Source organism: Kwoniella botswanensis, chromosome 1 (genome assembly GCF_036426115.1).
Source record: "Kwoniella botswanensis chromosome 1, complete sequence".
In the NCBI taxonomy this organism is placed as follows: Eukaryota; Fungi; Basidiomycota; class Tremellomycetes; order Tremellales; family Cryptococcaceae; genus Kwoniella; species Kwoniella botswanensis.
The window spans coordinates 5,684,113-5,707,853 of NC_088599.1; the positions used below are offsets into that span (position 1 = coordinate 5,684,113).

At 43.8% G+C, this 23,741-nt stretch overlaps 8 protein-coding genes across 8 annotated transcripts; 6 read left to right on the plus strand and 2 right to left on the minus strand.

Moving 5' to 3' along the window:
* Nucleotides 1–388: 388 nt before the first annotated feature.
* Nucleotides 389–1,336, minus strand: L199_002123 (6,7-dimethyl-8-ribityllumazine synthase; the record flags this gene model as incomplete). The annotated part of the gene is made up of 3 exons (XM_064887871.1): nt 389–465; nt 630–991; nt 1,119–1,336. 3 exons carry the CDS (start codon nt 1,334–1,336, stop codon nt 389–391), a joined length of 657 nt encoding a protein of 218 aa, XP_064743943.1.
* A 286-nt stretch (nt 1,337–1,622) lies between these two features.
* L199_002124 (uncharacterized protein) lies at nt 1,623–6,991 on the plus strand (the record flags this gene model as incomplete). The annotated part of the gene is made up of 21 exons (XM_064887872.1): nt 1,623–1,811; nt 1,876–2,046; nt 2,107–2,269; nt 2,393–2,935; nt 3,018–3,152; nt 3,211–3,303; nt 3,357–3,833; nt 3,894–4,332; nt 4,417–4,575; nt 4,646–4,702; nt 4,762–4,925; nt 5,001–5,134; nt 5,208–5,331; nt 5,391–5,488; nt 5,551–5,614; nt 5,682–5,819; nt 5,871–5,995; nt 6,063–6,225; nt 6,302–6,440; nt 6,506–6,627; nt 6,726–6,991. 21 exons carry the CDS (start codon nt 1,623–1,625, stop codon nt 6,989–6,991), a joined length of 3,963 nt encoding a protein of 1,320 aa, XP_064743944.1.
* Nucleotides 6,992–7,630: 639 nt separating this feature from the next.
* L199_002125 (uncharacterized protein) lies at nt 7,631–8,498 on the plus strand (the record flags this gene model as incomplete). Its single annotated transcript, XM_064887873.1, has 5 exons — nt 7,631–7,682; nt 7,750–7,809; nt 7,883–7,983; nt 8,056–8,074; nt 8,164–8,498. 5 exons carry the CDS (start codon nt 7,631–7,633, stop codon nt 8,496–8,498), a joined length of 567 nt encoding a protein of 188 aa, XP_064743945.1.
* Nucleotides 8,499–8,805: 307 nt separating this feature from the next.
* On the plus strand, nt 8,806–10,373 carry L199_002126 (uncharacterized protein; the record flags this gene model as incomplete). The annotated part of the gene is made up of 6 exons (XM_064887874.1): nt 8,806–8,861; nt 8,938–8,996; nt 9,063–9,159; nt 9,250–9,352; nt 9,513–9,857; nt 9,939–10,373. 6 exons carry the CDS (start codon nt 8,806–8,808, stop codon nt 10,371–10,373), a joined length of 1,095 nt encoding a protein of 364 aa, XP_064743946.1.
* A 4,007-nt stretch (nt 10,374–14,380) lies between these two features.
* Nucleotides 14,381–15,300, plus strand: L199_002127 (uncharacterized protein; the record flags this gene model as incomplete). The annotated part of the gene is made up of 5 exons (XM_064887875.1): nt 14,381–14,445; nt 14,533–14,670; nt 14,780–15,022; nt 15,084–15,154; nt 15,227–15,300. The coding sequence occupies 5 exons, from the start codon at nt 14,381–14,383 to the stop codon at nt 15,298–15,300; spliced, it is 591 nt and encodes a 196-aa protein (XP_064743947.1).
* Nucleotides 15,301–15,985: 685 nt separating this feature from the next.
* L199_002128 (uncharacterized protein) lies at nt 15,986–16,292 on the minus strand (the record flags this gene model as incomplete). The annotated part of the gene is made up of 2 exons (XM_064887876.1): nt 15,986–16,187; nt 16,258–16,292. 2 exons carry the CDS (start codon nt 16,290–16,292, stop codon nt 15,986–15,988), a joined length of 237 nt encoding a protein of 78 aa, XP_064743948.1.
* Nucleotides 16,293–16,677: 385 nt separating this feature from the next.
* On the plus strand, nt 16,678–20,127 carry L199_002129 (uncharacterized protein; the record flags this gene model as incomplete). Its single annotated transcript, XM_064887877.1, has 8 exons — nt 16,678–16,700; nt 16,785–16,863; nt 16,928–16,958; nt 17,080–17,198; nt 17,425–17,647; nt 17,713–18,580; nt 18,634–19,019; nt 19,079–20,127. 8 exons carry the CDS (start codon nt 16,678–16,680, stop codon nt 20,125–20,127), a joined length of 2,778 nt encoding a protein of 925 aa, XP_064743949.1.
* A 1,361-nt stretch (nt 20,128–21,488) lies between these two features.
* L199_002130 (uncharacterized protein) lies at nt 21,489–23,498 on the plus strand (the record flags this gene model as incomplete). The annotated part of the gene is made up of 7 exons (XM_064887878.1): nt 21,489–21,493; nt 21,563–21,676; nt 21,751–21,790; nt 21,867–22,023; nt 22,093–22,129; nt 22,203–23,381; nt 23,447–23,498. 7 exons carry the CDS (start codon nt 21,489–21,491, stop codon nt 23,496–23,498), a joined length of 1,584 nt encoding a protein of 527 aa, XP_064743950.1.
* Nucleotides 23,499–23,741: the final 243 nt, after the last annotated feature.

Here is a 23,741-nt window from a genome sequence, read left to right on the forward strand (position 1 = left end):
GGTGATTAGAGTGAGTTGTAATGCCGATTACAAGCATAACAATCCGCCTAACCCTATCCCGGTTTCATTTGGATTAATCGATCCATCCACCAACAAGGCCCAGAACAACATCGATCTCAAGAGCTGCAATGGCATAAAGAGTAATCTATAGTATTTCCATAGCTCTTCTCAATCTGGCAATTGCAGATGGATCGCTATGCGGTCAATGTATGACACAGACCAAATAGCAAGTTGCTGAAGTACTTGTTTCTATCACGTATGGAAATAGAAGGCAAACTGTCGCTATCAAAGTATCCTATAGTATCTTATGTAAGTTCGAATGCATATATATATGGTTTCTATTCATGTTTTGTGGTTGTTTTACTACTTAATCACTCTACTACTTCAATCAAAGTACACCTTTGGTCCAATCTTTGTTCTGAGCGGCAAGCTCGACAGCTGCTAGACCCCAATCTTCACCATGGTCTGTGAGGAGTATAAGTAGCATAGGTCAGCATCTAGACTAGCCAAGAAAGAATGAGGTGGCTTCTCGAAAGAAAGAGGAGAGGTGTTTGAATTTCTTTCGTTTCGACGATATGGATGATCAAAGCTTCTTGATTTGTTGAGGGTGTCAAAAACGCATGACTTACTATGTCCTTTACCTTTCTCCCCTCTTCCGATCCCAGCTCTCTCAAGTGCTTGATCATCAGTTAAAGCGGTCAACACACCGAAAACGACTGGTGTACCGGTATCCAATTGGATTCGCATCAATCCGTGGGTGACAGCATCGCAGATATACTCGAAGTGCATCGTCGAACCTTTGATCAAGCATCCGATCGAAATGACAGCGTCGAATGGAGTGGTCAATGGACCAGTTGAGGTTGATGATTGTTTTGGTTCGGTTGGTTGAGATGAAGTGTTGTTATCGATGAGAGAGAGGAGGTTGGTGGTTGAGGATGCGATCATTGAAGGAGCGGCATTCGCAGATTGGACTTTGCCTGCTTCGATGAGTCTAGTGATAAAAGTATAACAAATCAGCATTCACGATGATTCCTCCGTTTAGAGTGATGTATAATGACAGTGCTCGATGGATGTGGTCATAACGTTAAAATAGCTTGATCAGAGGAGAAATCACTCACTGCTTGGTAGCAAAAGGCAATTCGTAACTACCTGGGACACTCTTCACCACGATATTCTCCTCTTTCACGCCTTGCTCTTTCAACTTGTTAATCGTCCCTTCCAAGAGAGCCTTGATGATCGCATCGTTCCATCTAGCGTGAACGATGGCGATTCGGAAATTCGATCCGTCGTACTTGACGGGAGGAGGTGGAAGACCTTTTATAGTTGGATCGGACATCTTGTGTGTTCTCCTTGATGGTGACTGAGACTACAATGTTAAGTAACAGAAGCTGTGTGTTCAGTCAAGCTTATTGAAGAACATTCGGTCAACTTACTTTAGTGAGCGATGATGACACACCGATAACGTGGAACGGCGGTCATCGCCGCTCATGGAACATCAGGTGTCAAAATGTTCAGAATTTTGGTGCTCTTGATATTCTCATTGCTCGTTTGAGATAGGCATTGGCTTTGACATCTAAGATAGATCTTCGAACAAAGCTTGGAAACGTTACCAGACAAGCACGATGAGATCCCTCACACCTTTAGGAGTCCATATCTCATCCCTCGAACAGTTCGGCTCATCAAGTAAAGCTGGGAATATAGCTATCAATCCCGAGGATGGAACGGTCTATGTGACTGTAGAAAGATCAAGCGATGATGGTGGTATCGAGATTGACATACTACAGATCTCAACGGATAATCCAGAACCCGAGGTGAGACCAGCCCAACATCTTGCTCAGTCGTGACTGTATCAGCTGATACCAAATGATGCCGTAGGTTATCGCATCATTCACATCCCCAGTTCTCGCACCTTTCCCCAAGCCCTCTCATCAGGGTGAAACGTTAGACCTACATTACTTGCCGGACGATAGATCATTGGTGATACTTCTGGCAGGTGGTGATATAGCTACATTAGCGTTAGAAGGTGAAGATGGCGGTGTCGCTCCTGTAAGCTATCGTCATATCGCCATAGTTGAATGCAGCTTACGGAAAATGTCAATGGGGCAGGTCGAAGTCGTCGGATCAGTGGATAGCGGTATAAAAGCTGCTGCGTGGGCACCGGACGATGAGCAGATCGTACTGGTAACTGGAGAAGATAACTTGGTCTGTATGACGAGACATTTCGATGTTATACATGAGGAACCACTCCGATCAGATGATTTCGGTGAAGGTGAGTACGAGATTAATCGATATCTGACAAGTCTTCCTCACTATCGGGAAATTCATCCTACTCCTCCTCTCTTCGCGTCCTCTCCTGTCATAACAGTTCAGCTAATATGCACGACCTTTGTAGACAAATTTATCAACGTCGGTTGGGGATCTAAGCAAACTCAATTTCACGGATCGCTTGGAAAAGCAGCTGCCAAACAACCCATCAACAGCTCTCAATCACTCTCACATCCTACCGATTCCGGTCTACCATATATAACTTTCCGAGGTGATGCTTCTTATTTCGCTATATCATCGTTAGATCCATATTCAGATGGAGAGTCAGCCCGACGACAAATTAGGATATATTCTCGAGATCCAAATACAGGATTCGTACCCAAATTATCAGCGACTTCTGAAAGTTTACCTGGTCTAGAAGGTAATCTGAGCTGGAGACCTACAGGAAACCTCATTTCCACTTTGATAAGATATGGGTATCCGGGTGGAGGCGAGGGTCGAGAGGGTAAATGGGATATAGCGATGTTAGAACGAAATGGGTTGCGACACGGTGGATTCGAATTGAGGGAGGACAAACAAACTTGGAAAGATGGGAAAGTAAAAGGCATGCAGTGGAATAGTGATTCTGAGGTGTTGGCAATATGGATTGAAAGGAGTGATAAGGATGTTGGTGAGTTTCAATTTAGCTTTTCCTGTACGACCAATCAGAAGAGGATGCAGCCCAGCTGACAAGTGTGACTATTGGTCATTAGTCCAACTTTGGTCAATGAAGAATTACCATTACTATTTGAAACAAGAGCTCTTCTCTCACAATTCAACATCACCGAGATTCAAAGGGTTCAAATGGCATTCGGAAGACCCATTATCGATCTACTTATATGGGGAGAGTGAGTCGAGCGGATCTTCTACCTGCTCGAAATACACTAATCATCAACATTTTTGTAGACTTTGTTCAAGCCAGAACGTTCGTTTGGGATACATATACTGCCAGATTGCCTATGCCGCATGATACCGCATCCGTTGCGGTGGTGGATGGTCGTAAGTGTTTTCTTGTGATTTGTACGGAGTATACGCTAACCTAGGCCATGTAGAGAGACTACTTATAACACCTTTCAGAACTCAAAATACTCCTCCCCCGATGTCCTCATATCACCTTGACCTACCGTCCGTACCGGTCCATGTTAGTCTATCAGATACGACCGATTCTTTGGCTGTTCTGTTCTCCGATGATTTAGTACAAGTCTGGGATCTCAATACTAGATTACCCGACCTTAAATCCGGAAGTAGACTAAGAGGTGGAGGAAAAGTCGCTGAACCCAGATTACGATACTCTACAAACCTGCAGACAGAAGGAAAGAGATTGGTCAAGCAACTCGCTTTTGGACCTAATGGCAAAGTCGCTGTACTCTCTTGGGCTGAGAAAGAGGGTTCGATAGGCTGTCAAGTGAATGTGGTGGATGAAAAGGAAGAGACTGAAGTTGAGAATCTGGAAGAAGACATCGAAAGATTACTTTGGACTGGAGAAGGAGAATTGCTCGTATTAACTACTGAAGGTCAATTGACCAGTGGTAAGTCGAATTCTAGTATACAAGTTCTTTCCTGCTCTCATGTTGATATAGTATGTGTAGTGGCCAGCGATCATCCCATAGATATCACTCTCGGACCTCATCCAACCGCTTTATCCTACTCGTCATCATCCGATCTCATCTTCGCCCTTTCGCCAAACTCAAAATTACATCTCGCTGCTCTAGCACCTTCTTCACCCATCTCCACACCAATCGCATCAAACGTGAATTCTTACACCCTTACACCCGATTTCCTCATTTACACTACTACTTCTCAAACATCCCATTACGCCCCGTTACCTACGTTGAGACGCTTAGCACATGGCGATGACCTATTACCACATGAGATGGTGTGGGATGAAAGAAGGGTGGAAAGAGGGTCATTGATTGTTACTGCATGTGAAAGTTCGATGAGTCTGGTATTGCAGATGCCTAGGGGTAACTTGGAAACTGTTTATCCTAGAGCTTTGGTTTTGGCTGTGGTCAAACAGGACGTTTTGTCGTGAGTATCAACTGCTACTTCGCTTTACATTTTACGGGCAATTTTCGCTGACGACTGATTGGAATGATGATGATGGTGCTTTAGGGGTAACTATCGAAATGCTTTCTTGCAATGTCGTAAACACCGATTAGACCTAAACGTACTATATGATCTTGACCCCGCTCAATTCATGAAGAATCTGAAAGATTTCGTTGAACAAGTACCCGAAGTTGATTATTTGAATTTATTCGTATCTTCACTCAAGTCAGTCTTCATATTCGCTATTTATGTCTTCTGCCTGGATCGCGTTTTGCTTACATCGTATACTGGGTAGTTCCGCTGATTCTGCAAGAGTATTGTATGGCGATCATAGTAAAGATCCTTCTTCCTCGTGAGGTGCCCCATCATGACACAACAGTCGGCAAAACGTAGCTGACGGAGGTATGATAGATCATCTAAACCCATCGACAAAGTCAACTCGTTATGCGATTCCCTTCGATCGATCCTCGAGCAAAGGGGAGTAGAACAATATGTCGAAACTATCTTGACCACACACGTGTGCAAGCAACCTGCAGATTACGAATCGGGATTGAAAGTGCTTTTGACGCTGCAGGGTGAGTCAGCTACTCATCCATATGGCACACAGAGAGAGTCAAAGCTGATTACTGTTTGTTTGTTTATCTTTGTAGCCGACCACCCTGATATCGTCGAAGACGCTATCAAGTACATCATCTTCCTTTCTGATGTGAACAGGCTGTACGACGTTGCTTTGGGGATGTACAATTTCCAATTAGTCTTAATGATCGCTCAATATTCTCAGAAAGTAAGTCCAACTCAACTTATACTCTCCTTAAGGCCCAGAGCTATTTAGCTGATATGTCACATATACTTTATAGGATCCTAAGGAATATTTACCTTTCTTACGTGAATTACGTGCATTGGACAAATGGGATCAAAGATTCATGATAGATGATCATCTGGCAAGGAGAGAAAGTGCATTGAGAAATCTCAAACAGTGCGGTGAGTTCCCTTCTATCCAATAGCATATAATGTATTCAGTACTTACTTGTTTGTAACAGGTCCGGAACGATTCGAAGAAGCTTCTTCTTATCTATCGCGATACGAGCTATATGATGAAGCATTTGTGTTGTATGCCGATGAACCTGAACATCTCCAAGTGAGTTCTGAACCGAACTCGTGACAAGTTTGTATGAAACTGATTCGATATCGTGTGTGTAGGTGATACACAATCTGTATGGTGACTATCTATACGATAGAAGAGAATTTACCGATGCTGCTATATGTAAGCTATCTTCCCCCTCTCGTGGTCTGAGTGATGGAAGCGCAAACTAATCGAGAACCATTCCTAGCATACATCCTTGCCAAGAAAGAGGACAAAGCCATGAAGGCTTATGAGAAAGCCCATGCTTGGAGGGAGCTGTTCACTTTGGCTAAGAAATTGGGAGTATCGAAAGATGATACAATTCAGATATGCGAAAGAGTTACTGGTGAATTAACATAGTCACTATCATGAGGAATCTAGCTGACATGTTCGGTAGATCATCTGTCATCTCGGGGAAGGCATCTGGAAGCTTCGCAGGTGTTCATCGAACATGCTTCGGATGTTGATAGTGCTGTGGATGTTTTGTGTAGAGGAACAGAGTTTAGTGAAGCTTATAGATTGGTAAGTGCAGTCGCTCCTCTCACATATCGTACATAGCACACAACGGTATACTCACCTATATTTGCAGACTTTCCTTCACGACCGATCGGATTTGATCGAATCGATGATTCACCCCGGACTTGAAGAAGCGCACGAAGCTCTGATGGAAACGTTTGAAGAGATGGAGGGTCAATTGGATAAGGAAGTCAATAGGTTGAAAGACTTGAGGAAGATAAGAGAGAATGATCCTGGTCAGTTCTTCTGTCAACCAATAGATAGTAAACAGACATATACTGATCTTATTCAATTGTGTTGGCTGAAATATAGAATCATTCTTTATTGTCGATACTGAACCTGCTATCGAAGGTGTAGACGTAGCTACCAATGCTACTACAGCTGTCACTGGATTCACAAGATACACTGTGGCTCCTACGACTGTTTTCTCACAGACTACCAAGATGACTGGGTGAGTGGAACATTCCTACTGTAGGGACCAATCAAGCTGATGAATGGTCATTCTTCGTAAAATAGACAAACTGCGAAATCCAAGAAAAGCAGAAAGAGGGCTACTGGTCGTAAAGGTACAGTAGATGAGTACGAGTATCTGGTAGCTAGTATTGGTAGACTGGTGGTTAGGGTTGATGATAAGAGCAGTGAGTCTGACTTCGCCCTTCTACTCGGACTTCATCTATACGTCTAATGTCTGACAGAGTGAAAGCACAAGGCTAATATACTGTATAATCTATAATAGACGAAGCTACCTCCCTTCTCCGACACCTGCGTCTAGCCACCCCAGATCATTTCGAGCTCTCTAAATCACTGCAAACTGCCCTTATGGCGTTCAGGGAGAAATTGAACCAGTCGATAGAATTCGCTTGGGAAGGTAGAGAAGATATATTGAAAGAGGTTGTAGAATCTGGAGGAGCAGGGTTGGAAGAAGGTCTGGATAAGAGCTTGGCTTTGGTAAGACCCGTTGTAGGAGGTTGGAAAGGTCTGGGTATATTAGTTGGTCAGTAGAGGGCTTTTTGAATTGTCACGCACATGTATATCGCATGTACCAATGATCTTATATATATTTGCACTGTTTCTTTCCGTTGACAAGAGCCGGAAAGTGACCGTGTCATGCATTGTATTCGGAGAACCTGAAACAATCATTGCCTCATCCGAAAGGAGTCTCTTGCTATCGTTTATCGGGCTTTCATGCCCCTGCTGGCAGTGGTCATTGACACGTTCTGTGATGGGATGAGTCACGTATGAGCCGCTATTTGAGACATAGATGAGTTTGAAACGGGATGTAAACGTGCTTTAAATTCAGGTTAGGGCCCGACAGTACAATAGAGGTTAACGGCTTGAAGGGATTTGTCAAAGGAGTGTTTGTGTACGTCTGTGTTTAATATGTGATTGAGCTTGGTGCTTTGGATCCTAATAATCGAACTCTGAATGACTGTGTTGAGTCAAGAATGGTTTTCCGATCATCGTGTCTGTATGGTATAGTGACTTATCGGAAGAAAGATAATCGTGCGGGGTGTACTGTGCTGTAGATTATCTCGATTTGTGCATTAATTCCGAAAAGAGAAGAAACAAACTCATTCACTGACAAGAAGTAGAAGCAATACAGAATTCAGTCACAGAGTGATCTGACGAACAGAAGTTCAGATGTCATCCACATTTAGTAGCAGATTCTCTTCGTTCGCTCGATCTTCTTCATGTGAGTGGCAGTAATTCAATTCGTCATCTGACTTGAGCTGATGGATTTGTGCGCATCGGTATTTCAGTCAGCTCGAATCTAGGTCCAAGTAAATCTTGGACTTCCGGGGGTCAATCTACTGCTGGAAGTGAGTATACACACTATGTCACTACCGGGGACTTTCCCAAAACACATAATTGATTGTTCATCATTCTGTTTAGCCGGACGGACAGGAAGTAATAACTCGTATTTCCATCATCGACCGAAAACCAGAAATGAGGGTGATAAGAAGACACTAGATACATTGAACAACCTCAAGTCCGTAAGGGACGAATATGAAAGTGCACTGTCAACTGAGAATCACGGACGTTGGGGATTCTAATCTTCTAATCAGACGGATTGTTCCCCTCGAGGTAAGTTCTATCACATGAGAGTACCGCAATGGGCAATCGATTGAATACTGACCGATATACCTTGACGCTATACTGTATTGTATGTTCAGTTGTTCGTCCTGGATTAATAAGATCGAATTCAAGTATATCACAATCGTCCGTATCATCATGCCGATCAGAATCTGATATCAACGAGAAATGGATTTACAGATCCATGCGACGTCGGTCCGGCAATAGATGGAATTTTGAACCTAGCCCAGTTCTCATTGGTGAAGGTAGTGTCGATATCGATATCGATCAATCTTCAATGTGGGATCACCGGGAGGAGGTGGAGGAAGATTATGGTTCCGAGAGAGAATCGAGTGAGATGGTCAATCGGAGCCCTCAGTCGAGCAGTAGTGCCGCATGCTGTGATTCTCTCCCCAAACAAAGGGCCAATCCGTGATTTCTCACCCTAATGAGGAGATACAATGCTAGTAATCCTGCATAGACTTTCAATGCTGCAATCATGTATAGGATCAGCCATTGAAGATGCATCCCATGTCCCGTCAGTCCGAGCTTTAGATTAGCCACTTGAATTCTGATGGGTGGATCCTTGTGCCACGTTACTGACAGGGCACGGTGTACGCGTCTTTTTTTTGCAACTGATTCAATCATCCATTTCACCACACCTTCCCTTACCTTGATATCTCAGCCAGTCGGAACTGTACTGGTGATAAAACCATATCGCAAGTTGCACAAGGACACATAACATGCGACCTATAGCTTGCTTGCTGGTCGTACTGGCCTGTATCGCCTGTGTCTTCGCGTAAGTTCTGGTCTATCACCTTGCCCTTGGTCTCGGTCTGGACAGTAAGGCTGATCTTGCGATCTGTATTGCGTAGATGGACAAAAGAGGATTATGAGATATTCGATCTGGTCAGTGCGCTCGAAGCTGCTGAGGGTGAGTATGACTCGTGTCTTGACAGTCTTGAGGTTATAGTCCACTTATTTGACGGTATTTGTATAGGCAAAGGAATAGATTTCTACAAACATGTTGGAGTAGATTCATCAGCTTCGACAGCTGAGATCAACAAGGCATACAGGAAGAAATCGCTAGAACTTCAGTATGTCCCCTTTCATTACCCACTTCCACCTTCGGGTGACGCGGTTTGTACGATATACTGATTGGACCATTTCATATTGGTCTTAAATAGTCCCGATAAAAATCCCGGGGTGAAGAATATACAAGAACGATTTGCGAGACTGGGTGTGATTGCTCAGATACTTAGATCGCCAGAGGGAAGGGAGAGGTATAATGTGAGTTTTCAGTACTCAACTGGACTTGGGAGCCACCGGTATTATCACCCCCCAATGCTGTTGAGCATTGATAATATCATTCTTTCCCGATACCATGACTCATGCTATCGTCGTCTGCCGCGTGACGCGATCGCGATCAAGCTGACACACTCTGTTTTAGTTCTTCTACAAGAATGGTGTTCCCAAATGGCGTGGAACAGGCTACTACTACTCCCGTTACCGACCAACTTTATCCCACACGCTCCTTTTCCTGGTACTCCTCACATCAGCATTCCACTATCTAGTGTTAAACTTGAACTACAGGAAACATCAAAGGAGGATTGACTATTTCCAGAATGCTGCGAGAAGCTCTGCCGGGGTGCTAGGTGTGAGCTCCGGGCAGAATGGCGAGAAGGTCACCGTACCCGTCCAAGGTAGACGGAGGAAGGTAAGGGTACCGATGGTCGAAGGGAGTGATCAAGGTGGTACTTTGGAGTTGGTGGTCGTAGGCAATGATGTCTTCATCGTGAGTCGATGGTACCTTTCCCACCGCCGCTATTTCTTCTGCTCAGACGTCGCTGATCTCACACATACATTGATATTATAGCCTCACGGAGACGGTACCCTCGAGCCTATCGCAGGCCTTGCTCATGCCCCATCTCTTAGCCAAACATGGTTCCTATCCCTCTTTTCCTCTCTGTACTCGAAAGGTCTCGCCAAACTTCCTCCCTCAGTTCAGGATTCAGTACCTCCCTTCCTACGACCCAGCGATTCCACTCAGCAAGCAGACTTAATATTGGATGAAGAAGAAGTAGAGGAGGATGATGGATCTACTATTGATACGCCTACACCAGTCAACAGAGCACAGAGACGACACCAAAATAAGAAATCCAAAACTTCCAGTGCCAGTGCCAATGCAACACCTAAAGATTCTCCAGCTACGACCGAGTTAGAATCTGGCGATGAAGGCGGCCACAAGAAGAGGCTGGTCGGCGGGAAAGCTGGTGCGGCCAGGAGGAGGAAGATGGGATTGAAGAAGTAAATTCCAGTACTGCACGATACGATGTGGGAGAATAGTTTGCATGCTTTGTGGTATTGAGTATATAAGAATGATTGAATGTCATGATGGACCCGCACAGTCGTATACGACTAATGATGTTTTCTCGGAAAGTTAGACTCAACCTGAGATGGAGATATGGAGACTAATTTTTTCACTCACATACGCGTCAGAGGCCTGTTGACCATCATCATCGCGGACTGCCATTTGCAAGAATTCATCCATAATACTGTTGATGACGGTATGTAGCTTACAATTATGATCATCATCATCATCATCACTATCGTTCCCAACTCCACCAAACGATTGCACCGTGAATTTACGTACTTTGGCGCGTAAATTTACGTGTACGAATTCCTGATTGGACAAAAACCTACTTGATTGCCGAAAAGAGATCTACAAGATCGTCATATACGTATATACGTATACGTATGCAGCACAGTAGCTGGTACGTGTCTGCTTTCTGCTTTCAGATATGGCTGTTTTAGGAGATCTTCATTGAGGACAATGACGGATTTGTTATGGTATACTGGTTGGACCTTCGGTTAACCGAAACCCATACCAGTCGACTACATACATAGCGGGGAGAGCGGGATTGCATGTACACCCTAATGTGTTCGTTGGGTCAGATCTCATCGTTCCAGCGGCTACTACGGCACTTCCCACCATCGGGAATGAATCCGGTTAAATAGGCTCTGACTTGTCTCTGAAGTCTATGGATTGTTCGGTGAAATGTCTCTGAATCGATTGGTCTTTCGCAGCATGTATACAGTACTACAAGTTCATCAGTACTGCAGTAGTTTAGCACATACGACTGTATGAACCGCTGTGGGAATGCATCTGGTAGGTATGTATGATGACGCCACCACCACCTAATTGTGAGGGGCGTTTAGCATGAAAACAGGGGCGGCAGCAATTATTCTTCCGAGCTCAGGCCTCACCCACTAGACACGGAAAAACCGGAAGAAAGAAACAAATGGAACCGATGTGCCTTTGTTTATTACCAAATTTATTAATATCCGATTAACCCTTATTGATCACCGTCATCTTCTCTTTCTTCAAGGTCACCTCGAGCACGGTGATGTGAGACAAATCATGTTTAAGACATTCAAAGACAAAGACACACAAGGCAAAGGACAAAGCAGGGAAGGAAGGACTATGACAGATCACCGGTACAGACCCGCCCCCGCTTCTGCGGTATTCCGCTGCTATTTGATACTCTATCACATACTGTTGTACTGCATAGCTTTTGGCTTTATTCTTCGAGGAAGGTGAACATTTACGTGATTTCCACCTGCGTCATGATTCACGATCGGTGCAGAAGATTATACGAAAGTGCTGCTCTCCCTGGTCTACCCCTTTGCTTGAAAGGGTTTCAGCACCGGTAGTACGATATATGCATATGCCGAGAACCAAGGCTGTAAGATGTACAGGAGATGTCTCGGATGAACTGGCTTATTAGCGCCGCTCAACTGTGTGTTCTTTCTTCCTCCAGATGGTCGGCTGCTGGCAGTGAATGCATGATGTAACTTTGTTCGGACATTCCTCTTGACGTAACCACATGGTGTGATGTCTCATATCATTGATACCTACATCACGAGTAGTTACAGTCACAGTGGAAAAAAGGGATACCCTCGATGTAGATTTTTCTGATTCACCGAGTAAACCAGAATCAATCCAATCGTCTTGTCGTCTGTTTTCTTTCTAGTGCATATCTGCTTCATCATCTTCATCAATCAATCAATCGTCAATCACAGTATCCTGCAACACCATCGTCTCGTCTCGTCTCGTCTCAATAATCACCACACGCAGTTCAAGGGGTATCAAAGATACCTGAAGATCCCGGAATATAAGTTTAGGATTTTAAACGTAAAAAAAAGCTTCCCCCAGGAACTACGCTAGTGATTAGCTTGGGCTTTTGGTTTCTTTCCTCTTCCTTTGGTAACTACCTACGGTATCTCCGACTACTGGCTTTTCCTGCACACGGTACATACATACACATAGCACAGGTGTCCAGGTGTCGGTCTCGGTGTTTGATCTGGATACATATCGGCAACAAAAAGGGTACAGAAAGAGTGAAGAAAGTCAATTCAGTCGTTTCAGTTTCAATCTTTGAAATCCTCCGGAAAGTCACCATATCGATAAAGAAAAAGAAGGCAAGACAAAATTCAAATCACATTCGAATTCGAAACTTAGATCAACAATTTGACATTATCATTATATCAATATCGAAACAAGTTTCATCTTCAAGATACCGTACCAACTCCATCTTACTTGGTGTCTACTTTCAAAACCTTATCAACGATCAAGACTTACCTTGACAACAGCTAAACTAAGAAGACACAGCTTGATCATACACGTTTGGCTTCTTGTATCAAGTATAAGCTAAAGATAAAGTTAAATTACGAACCGAATATCAAATATCAACACGAAACGAATAAGAAGATACCGATTGTCTTTCTCTCTTGTTTTATACCTCCATTCGTTGACTTTCGCCATGTAAGTTTGAAATCTCTTTTTCCCTATAATCCGATTTGTATGATCCGAAAGGCGGTGTTATACACATCACCGTCACCATCACCATCACCGTTATGATGGCGTAATGAAACGTAGGCTGATCAATAGGAATTTTCCTTTTACTTCCTTTTACTTGGCTGCTGCGATATGATGCGATAATACGATAATACGATATGACCGAACGCCATTCCTTTCGATCATGGACCGCCTGATGATGGTCTGTCTTGGTGTTTGACAATGCTATGCTCTCTGCCCTATCCCACTTCTTCGAATGATGGGATCGTCGGGACCACCCGGTCTTCTCATTTTGGTCTGGATCTGGACTTTTGGAACCTTCGATGGGATGGATCTATGCGTCTTTCACGGACTTGCTCTTGCTCCTGCGCTTGCGCTTCACTTAATGAAATTGTTCCTTGGTGACTTGACACACACACACAAACATAAAACACATCGCACCGACCTGTTGGAAATCCCTTCAAACGGCCCCCTTCGCTCCTTCTTGTTGCCACTAAAATAACTCTAAATCGGGTCCATATGATACTTCCACATGATGGACTGGACAATTCCCTCTCGTACACATCACCGCCGAAGCCCCTACCTTTCATTTGGATCTTTCTTGGGACGTTTGATAAACTTTCTTTCGCCTTCGTACCTTCGTGCACCGCACGTCAAAACACCAACTTGTACGATCGATCACTCGTTCTGTTATCAACGGCGTCCGATTACCGGATCTTCGATCTACATATAATGGATGAAATTTCTTCTTCTTCTCTTCTCTTGTCGCCACCAACCCAATAACAACATAATAATAACCTAATCTATCATCTTAATACATTGCTTGGATTTATCATTCGGATTGAATTCTCACTACCTTTATAATCACAACATATTTTAGAACACCGCTCCTTTCATTATAACACCATTCTTTTACCTCCTTTTATAATCATAATTACCTCTTCAGCTGCTTGCATCTGTGCCCAACATAACTCTATCTATAACACCGACAACGACGATTATTTTGATCATTCCTTTGTTCCTACCTACCGTTCCGTTAATAATCTATAATAATCTTTATTTTACATGCGTTTAATTATAATCCAAGTCCAACGACCCACTCAAAAACAGATTTTCGTAGAGCGATCAAATAAAACCAATACCAATAGCATAGCAAAGAATATTTAATCAAATACATTCGTTTCGACAAACACCTTTATCTTACATACGGTCAAACAAAACAAAGGATCAACAAATAGTCAAGTACAAGGAAATCGATTATAATACACCTTAAAAACAACAATCATACCGTCGAATGGTAATAACAAACAAACACACAACTTATCTATACAATCCACAATATTGTTTAATTAATTGAAACATTCAAATCGATCAATCACATTAGTCAGCACCATACTCTCTATAATAATAAACTACACCAGCAGCCGCATCGTCCTCTGCAATCGATCAGATTGGATCAGATGCAATCAGAAGGTGAAGAAGATAATATGAATCTAGGTGGGATCAATCATGGTGATTTAGGCAGGTAAGTTTGTTCATTTCGCCTCTATCCACATGAAATCCAAGATGGAGTACTGATTTTATCGTATCGTGATTTTTTTGGGGGCTTTAGGACCTATCGAATCACACCTATACAATCACCAATCATTGGAGCTTCTTTTCAAGGTGCCTATTTATCTAGGTTACCTCTTGCTCCACCATTGATCTTACAGCTGGATTGTTGGGACTCGGATGGTGATCTGATAATACCGTAAGTAATTTCTAACTACCCCATGACTTGTATACTTGTACACGTGAGGCCGGTGTAATGGGTTTCATGTGCTGTTGTTGTTGATGTTGTGATTTTTGGATGTTTTCAGGTACGACGAATTACCATTTTTGATTTGTCATTTGAGTTTACAAACTCCCGAAGAAGAAGATGCAGCTATGATCATTTCCTCAGAGGGAGAACAGGTGTCAATGCTTTACGGTACACTCGTGGCTGCACCGGCGGAGATGAACGATACTTCCCAAGCACCTGGTATATACTTTGTGTTCCCAGACGTTAGTGTAAGGTATGTGGGGAGGTTTAGGTTACATGCTCTGTTGATGCGTATAACTGGGTAAGTACATCGCTGGTTCAATCACCGACACCTTTGTAACTGAATTGAAAATGAACTATAGAGGTCCGCCGCTTGATACGGCTACGACGGAACCATTCGATATTGTGAGAGAATCAGATTACATAGCTCCGCGTGAGTGTTGTTCAAATTTCATTCGTCGAATGATATGATAGTGTTTAACGCTGATACGATGTGGTGTAATAGCTATAACGGAATTAACTCGTCACTTCGACTCTCAGGGAGTCGTCAGATTCGGATTACCAAGATCGGAATGGTGAACCTAGCAGCTGGTCTCATTCCACAAAAGACTCGAATTCCAATACCATTATGATCAGTCTTCAGCAGGTCCTGGTATAACCATATCCATATCTCACCATACCATCATGGTCCGTCAGCAATAATACACTTATACCCTGCAATTTAATACCCCTTTTATCAATTCGGTCCGAACTAGATGTTGATGACAAATCTCATGTTTTGTAATTCGTTGTAAAATAAACAATATACTCTAACTTCACCCATTTATATAATACGTGAATTTACCAGATTCGACTCAGTTAACATGCTTTGTATCTGTTATTGTTTTCTTCCCTTTGCTATACTTTGATCTCTAATCAATCGGGGACGGAAATGTCAAATCAGTCTCAAATAGATCAGCTTTAGCTGATGTAATAGAGGAGAATAGAGAGTAAGAGGATAGGGAGATAGAAAGGATAAACTCAAGTATAGTAGTTAAGAACAAGCAAATATGCAAATGTTGTATACATTGTGTACGTTATCGGTCAGATTGAACAGAACAGATCTCATATATCGATGCAAGGTATCAAGATGACCTGGATCGCAGTCCCAATCAGTTACGTTTTATGATCCTCAAATCAATGATGCAAATGGAAACTGACTCACATAGGGTATATGTATGTTCAGTATTGTACAACGACGATAATGCGACTTGTCGCTTAGACATCAAGTAGAAGGATTATTCTGATTTTTCTTCTCTTGCTCTCTACGCTCTATCGTCTTCAGAGAATCCTCATACCTCTTCCTCCTTTTTTCTTCTATCTCAGTCAACTTCTGGTCCCTCGCTATGGCTGCGTCCAGCCTTGCGTGATTGATCGAATTGTATACGTGCGCCGTGAGGATGATGGCCATCGTGAATGCCGCTGCGCTACAGTGCACAAAACAATTATCTCAGTGCTGGTGAACAACAGCCGAAATAGTAATGAGGGATAACGTACGGCATTGTTAGATCTTTGACACTTAGTGGAGGCATGTTGTCTAATTTGTGTTATATCTGGTTGACTGAAAGATATACGAAAGGTTGAGATGGTCGAATGAAGTGCAGCTGTCGAAGGGAATGTGAGTGGACCGCAATTCCGTCGGATCGTTGATTGTTTGGCTCGATGGTGGAACATTGTCCCACCGTGGGAAAGTAATCTATCTTAACAAACGTTGAATGATCTTCTACCCTTAGCTTCCGCGACTGGTTTTGTTTTTGCATTTCTCCAAAACAAAAACAACAACAACAACGCAATCATCATCATCGCATTGATGCATGTTCTTCTTCCTTTTCTTCTCTATAACACATCCGGCTGTTTTGTTATTCACTATAATCATTCGTTCAAACTTCAGCTCTCAACAGCGATCAACGCATAAAGATGGCAGATGAGATTCTCCGCAGGTGAGTTGGACTCCCAATCACTTGCCAGCCTCTACCACATCATCAAGTTGAAGAATCATCTACTCACCTTGATAACATGGTTAGTTCGGCGGCTCTGAATGCTCTGAAAAGACATCAGCTTGTCTCTCTGTCCAAGAGATATGGATTGAAAGCCAGTGGAAAGGTCAGTCGTAGCCGTCGATGAGCACGGGAACATCACAACTGACTCGTTGGGTTTGATGCTGTAGAATGTCGAAATGATCCAGAGGTTAGAAGATTGTGAGTGAGAACACATTGATACACTCAAGGCTGCCTATTCCGTCAATCTCTCGCAGACTGTCTCTGTCATTCTCATATGACAACTCACAGGGATCGAGCTCATACTCCATCCTACGCATAGATGCTATAGACCATGCCAACGATCTCGACTTTTATATCCCTTCACCAGCTCCTACTCCAGGTCCAAACATATTATCGGGACCGCCCTCGTCCGAGCCACCCACACCGTTGGCTTCACACGTGAGCATTCTTATCATCCTGTCCTTCCCTACGAATCCGTACGGGTTAAGTGAGGTATACCTTAGGATGAATGATATTATACAAGCTCAACAGTCCTACTGCAGAATGAGGACTCTTAACTTCTTCTTTTCTATTTCTGAAGGTCACCTACCCTACCACTAGCTCACCTTTTATAGGTTACAAATACGAAGGACTCAAGCTGATGGGCCTTGTACATTGTATACAGACATTCCAGCCATTCAACAGTTTCAACGCTCGCGCTCCTACCCCTCTCAACCATAAAGACTCCATGATGAGCGTACAATCAAGAGCATCTGATGCTTGGGAGATGCTCAGCGATAGTGGAGCCAGTCTAATCTCACCCAAGAAACAGGTCGGAATGACCAAATCAACTAGTTGTAGTAGTTGGAAAAGTGCGAATAACGGTGAAGCTATGAGCGAGTTTGGAGGTAAGCCGAAATCCCTTTCTCGATTTCCAGACATCTTGACAGCAGACAAGCTGATGATGAACAAGGTCACCACAACGAGAAAGTATCTTCGACAAGCTCGATGAAAGCTCTGGCTACCTCACTCACTCGACGTGGATCTAAAATCCTACTTGGTAGAAGCACTTCAGCATCATCTCATCTCAGCCAAGCTGCCGACCCCGAACCTGAGCCTCAACCTGAAGGTGAATCAGGCCCAGTGGAAGAAGTCCTCGAATCATTACCTCCCTCGCCAGCATCTACAGTTGGTGTACCCCGTAGACACTCTCGTATCACCTTACTGGAAAGGCCAAGCACAGTTCGACTCTGCTCGCCTACACCAACCTCGCCCAAAATTGATCCTCAATCCGATCAAGAAGATGAAGAACTTCCATTCTTCGGTAAAGCCAAAAACATTCATAACCTGAAAGAACGTAGATCTATGGCACCAATCAGATCAAGCATTGGATCAACGACAGCTCTCTCTCAGAATGGACTCGGTCGAAAATCAATGCCAGCATTATCAGGTACGACGTCGGCAAGTGTACCATCTATCTATCCACCGCTTCCGGTCATTCCCCCGCAATTTATGAAAGCTACTTCGCCGCCTGTACAGACTGTCCCAGGGTCATTTCCTCCTCTCCCTCCCACACCCAGTCGAATGGTATTTGGATCGCCTACCGATGCTGGAGTAAGCAATCATCAGTTCTCTGAAGCTGCTCAGGCGATTTTGAAAGAGATGAATACTAAGTTACCTGGAGGAGTTGTGTTTGGAGAAGAGCTTTTGAAAGGCAGGAAAGCCGAGGTGGGCAAATTAGTCCATGTCAATAAGGAGCTGGGAACTGGTGGATGGGGCTTAAGTAGCAGTACAGGTAGTAGTGATAGGTATGCAGACGCACATCAGAAGGAATTTGCCAAGTAAGTTTACAGAAATCGGGAATGTTACCCCAAGCTGATCTGACTTTGTACAGGATGCGATCAATCTCCAAAACGTCTCTTGCACGCAAGTCTAGCGCGTCACGACAACTTTCATCTTCTTCTGTTAATAATCTATCAACAGCTCCTGCCGTTCAAGCGAAGCGAAAACATGAGCTTACCACTTCGACCTCCAGTACACATCTCATCCCTTCTGCCCCCAACGGTGCTCCTTTGACCGCAACATCATCCAATGAAGAAGTTCGACATGCCAAGAGGTCCCGACTTTCTAATGGTCCAAATTATCTTGGATCTCTCCGAGAGGCAGGTAGAAGTATCGCTAATTTGCTTGGTGAGGAGAAAGGCAAAAGCACCGACGATATGATGAAGGTCATGAAGGAAAGAAGAGATAAGAGAAGGTCGAGCTTGCTCAGGAAGAAAGGTATGTCAATAATCGGTATTCGTGAGCAATCTAAGGTGTGGCTGACTAGTGGTGAATAGCTGGACGAGGTCTTTCTTCACGGTTTGGGTTCCTTCGCAACAAAAGATCATCGGCTTTACCTCCAGCCATGCCTACTGCTCCTGCCATACTGTCACCTCCTATACCAGTACCTACGATGCCTAGGAAGACCTCCGTCTACGCCCCTCGAGATCCGCCCCATGGAAAAATTCCATTCGATCTCGAAGCTTCTCTGGCTCGAAAGCCCACTGCTACTCGTCGAAGATCGACGGATCTTACTAATGTGATCAAACCCCATCCCGAGGTACTGGAAGATATCAGATCGCCAACTGAACATGCCATTCCAAAAAGTCAGAAGGATCGAGGTAGATCAACATCTGCTCAAACAGTCCTAAGCCAGAGCAGTTCTCAAGCACCTCGACGAGCGAGAATACCAGACTTTGCACCTCCTGGAGGTATGCACAAAGCCGCTTCTGGATCGACTAATACTCTGGGCTTACCTAAGTCGACATCGGTCTCCTCAGGTTTAGCAATGTCGAAGAAAGCTTCTCAAGCTGAGATTATCCGAAATGCTCGACCTGCCCCACCTCCTCCTTTGACTTCCGAAGCTGCTCGTGTGGGTGGAACATCAACTCGACCGGTATCTATCAATCGATCATCCACATTGTATTTGCCTACCGCATCGAGTCTGGCTAGAATGCAAGCTACCATCAAACCCAATCCTGATAGACCATTACCTATGCTTCCTCCTTCTGCGCATCATCAACCTTCGACACCGAGATTCAAGAGTACGGTTCAACCGTTTGGATCAGCTCAATCGAGGGATAACCAATCTTTCACTTCCAATTTCAACCTCTCCAAACCCACGACGTTGAAACCCAAGACTTCCCATGGTGCTATTGGAAAATCCCAATCTACCGCTGCTGCTCGAATTAGAGCAAGACAATCTGGGGTGAGCGCAGTGAAATCCAAGAGTAATTTGAGAGAGGAAATGGAAGTGAAAAGGAAAAGATCGGAGATAAAAGCTAGGATGGAAAGAAGGGAGGAAGAGAGGGAATTGAGAGAGATGTTGGGTGAAGTAGCAAGATAAGTGCTCGAGCAGAGCAGAGCAGAGCAGAGCAGAGCAGAGAATATGAATATGAGAGACCGTGGATTGGTTGATACCCCATTGTACGATACTGCTGGATTGATTTTGGTTTTGGTCTTTGTTGTAAACATGTGAATATACAGTAAAACTTGTTATGTGATAGTATCTGATGAATCGTAACTTGATATTGCTGGTTTTGCTATCTAGTAATGTACTGTAGTAATTTGGATCCCACCGTGCTGGACGTGATCAAAGCTCTGAAGCGATGTTACATAATCAGTTACATAACCGGAAGTGACGGTGCCTACTCTCAACTACTCATTCCCGATTCCCGGGATCACAGCAGCTGTTCTACTTTGTACCAAATCTTCAAATGTGGACAAGTTGTCACCGACATTTTCTGTTTTCCTGAGTAAACTATACATGCATGCTAATCGACAATTGGGGTTAGGGAGTAGAAGTGATCGGGAAGCCTAGACTAATTAGTGATAAGAAGTGGATATTCCAGGGAGAAGGAGGGGAAGAAGAGTGTGAGATGCATGTGATGTCATACCTTGATTCCGGTAGGTACGGAGGGCGGGTGCGTCAGAGTGGAGGGAATGACAGGATGTCTCGTCTCACCTTTTTTTCTGGGATTGGGATTTAGGATTTCTAATGTGCGATAACCAAGACAGCAGGTAATGAACAATATCGTACTCTGTGTACATGGTGGTAGTAGCGTATGGTACATACAGATTCCCCATGATTAGATGAACTCGTATGGTAAGGTAAATCGACGTCATGTGTGTTGTGTTCGAAGGATAAGCGGCGAAATGGAATAAACTGCTCCATGTCATATCTTACTGTGTGGATGTGTGTGGATTCACCAACTAGTTGGATAACGCATTGATCGTCTTTGACTCTTTTCATTCCTGATACATCCATCACACTCCAACGAAATCAAAAGTAAAGTCGTGCTTCCCTTTCTCACCAATCCCTATTTGGATTCTGAATCATATTCAATAACTCTATCTTCCCCATCTATCAATACCGAACATCGAGAGACACGGAATAGGTACTTCAGTGCTCAAGCTCATCTCCTACGTCAGTCAGGTCCCAAGAGGTTTCGCTTTTTCACAGATCCATATCAAAGTCAAAGTCAGGTCATTCGATTTAATCGAAAGAAGGAAGGTATCATACGATTCTACTCGGCTACAGAGCATAGAGTAGTACATACACCTATGGGATCGATCTGATTACTTCTCAAGAGTATCTGGAGAAACCAGATTTTCTCTTTCATTTCGTCGTGGAGGATACGATACGTTCAACAATTTCATCTGCTCACTTTCTGAGCTAAACCTCTCACGTTGACCTATCTGTCCACGATGAGGTGAGTATCATGATACTTCCTCTACTTCGCTGGCCGATCAAACAGACACTGATTAAATCACTTCATCAGGTCGTGTAACCACCTTACCCTCCTCTCCTTCATCTCCCTCTTCCTTCCTTCAGTGGTTGGATTCACGTTTAGTACTAGTACGCCTGTACAATGTCAGAACTTTACTGTACAATGGTATGTTCGCTTCTCTCCCTCTGTCGCTATTCATTCGGTACTGGATACTAATAGTGAGATTTCAAATCGTGTAGGTCGGGCGGACAAGGTCCGTACCATCTATCACTTATACCCGTAAGTTCCCTATCACCTCTTCTTCTCCAAGAGAGCGTTCCCATTTAGATGACTGACCTTGTGTTTTCCATAACAGACCATAATAGTTACAGGAGGACATATCGAAAACATAACTATCCCATCTGGATCGACCGAATATAGCTTCCAACTTCAGCAACCTGCAGGATTGGACTTCTTGGTTACCATGAGTGACTCGCAGGGGTTCGGTACAGGTGGCACTACAAGTGTATTGAGTAAATTACAGCTCTTTCTACCACTTTCAATTGATCGAATGGCTAATTTGTCTATGCTTCATATGATAGCTGTGGGAAGCTCAGATGATAGTTCCTGTGTACCATCGTGAGTACACAACTCCCAATCAAACTTCCTAGCCACTCAAAGTTAATGATGATTTTGTTCACTTGTTTGACAGCTCATTGAACTACGATTTTACATTTGCCATCTCACCCGACTCAAACCCTACATCATGTTCTTCCATGTCCATCACATGGTTGGAAAACGCTACCGAGCCCGTATCGCTCTTCGGTCTGATCCCTCACGGTACAGCATTCCAAATTCCCATTGATCAGAGCTCCACCTCTTACGATTGGACCGTTGACATAAAAGAAAATACACAATTCTTGTTGTTCATGAGTGATTCGGGACAATACCAAACGGGAGGATCGACCGATCTGTACCGAGTCCAAAGTGGAGGAAATGATAGTTGTATTACTAGTTCTTCACCTACAACTGCATCGGGAGATTCAATGACATACGCTACGTCCGCTACTGCTCAGCCGTCTGCGTCTGTCTCGGGAGTAGGCGGGTCATCTCAAGGAGGTTCGAGTGGCAGTGGGGGTGGATCAAGTACCAATACCGGAGCTATTGTAGGTGGCACACTTGGAGGAGTAGCTTTCTTAGTGCTTTTGGCGCTTCTGTTGTTCTTCTGTATCAAGAGAAAGGCTAGGTCGAAGGATGATAGTCGATCTGATTCTGGATTGAGAGCCTATGGTTTAGGTGGAGGTGAGAAGAATGGGAGAAGATCGAACCAACTTGATTTGGCTGAAGAAGGAGAAGGGATTGATGGTGATCATACGCATACACCGGAAGGGGCAAGACATGTACAAGTCAATGGAGATGTTTATGAACCTTCGCCGTTCAGATATCCTTCTCCACCTGAAACTCCACCTACCAACAACAACCATCAGGGTTTATCGAGTATTCCACCCTCGTCTCAGAATACCCCTCAAATGCTCGCTTTGGCAAATGAAAAGGCCAATAATAGGAATTCTTCATTGGGTGTTGGAGTACCGAACTCACCTACGACTACCACTCATACAGGTACTAGGACAAGTGGTGAGAGTGGAATGGGTAGACCTCCGGCGTTAAGTGAGGGTGTACCTGAGACTGAGGATAGTAATAGAGCGACGGTCGGACATGGAGGTGCTGCTGGTAGGATGAGTAGTATAAGGAAAACACCATCGAGTCAACAGGTCGGAAGCGGTGCTGCCGCAGCAAGTAGCAACAATGCCGTGAATGGTCATTCCAATGTTAGTTCTGGTGAAAGAGAGGGTGAAACGAGATATATCCAACATGAAGATGCTGGAGTGATGTGAGTGTTATAACCATCTTCAACATCTACCGTGTATAGTCATACTGATGTTTGCTTTCGCTTAGTGATCTTCCACCGAGATATGATCAACTCCGAGCTAGGAACCCTGATCAATAAAATATTCGACCAATAGAATCGAACATATGATTTGGATATCTTCTTCTACACACCACGGCCTTTGTATATAGGTGATCATACGATACTCATCATTGAAACAGGAAAGAAATCAAGTAAAGGTAGGGTAAGGCCAAACTGGCAAGAAGGATTAGGACTTTTCGTCAACAACATACATATAATATTCTTACTATAATATCTTTCTTTGATCATCTACCATTTTGATCATCGCTTGTATGATAATTA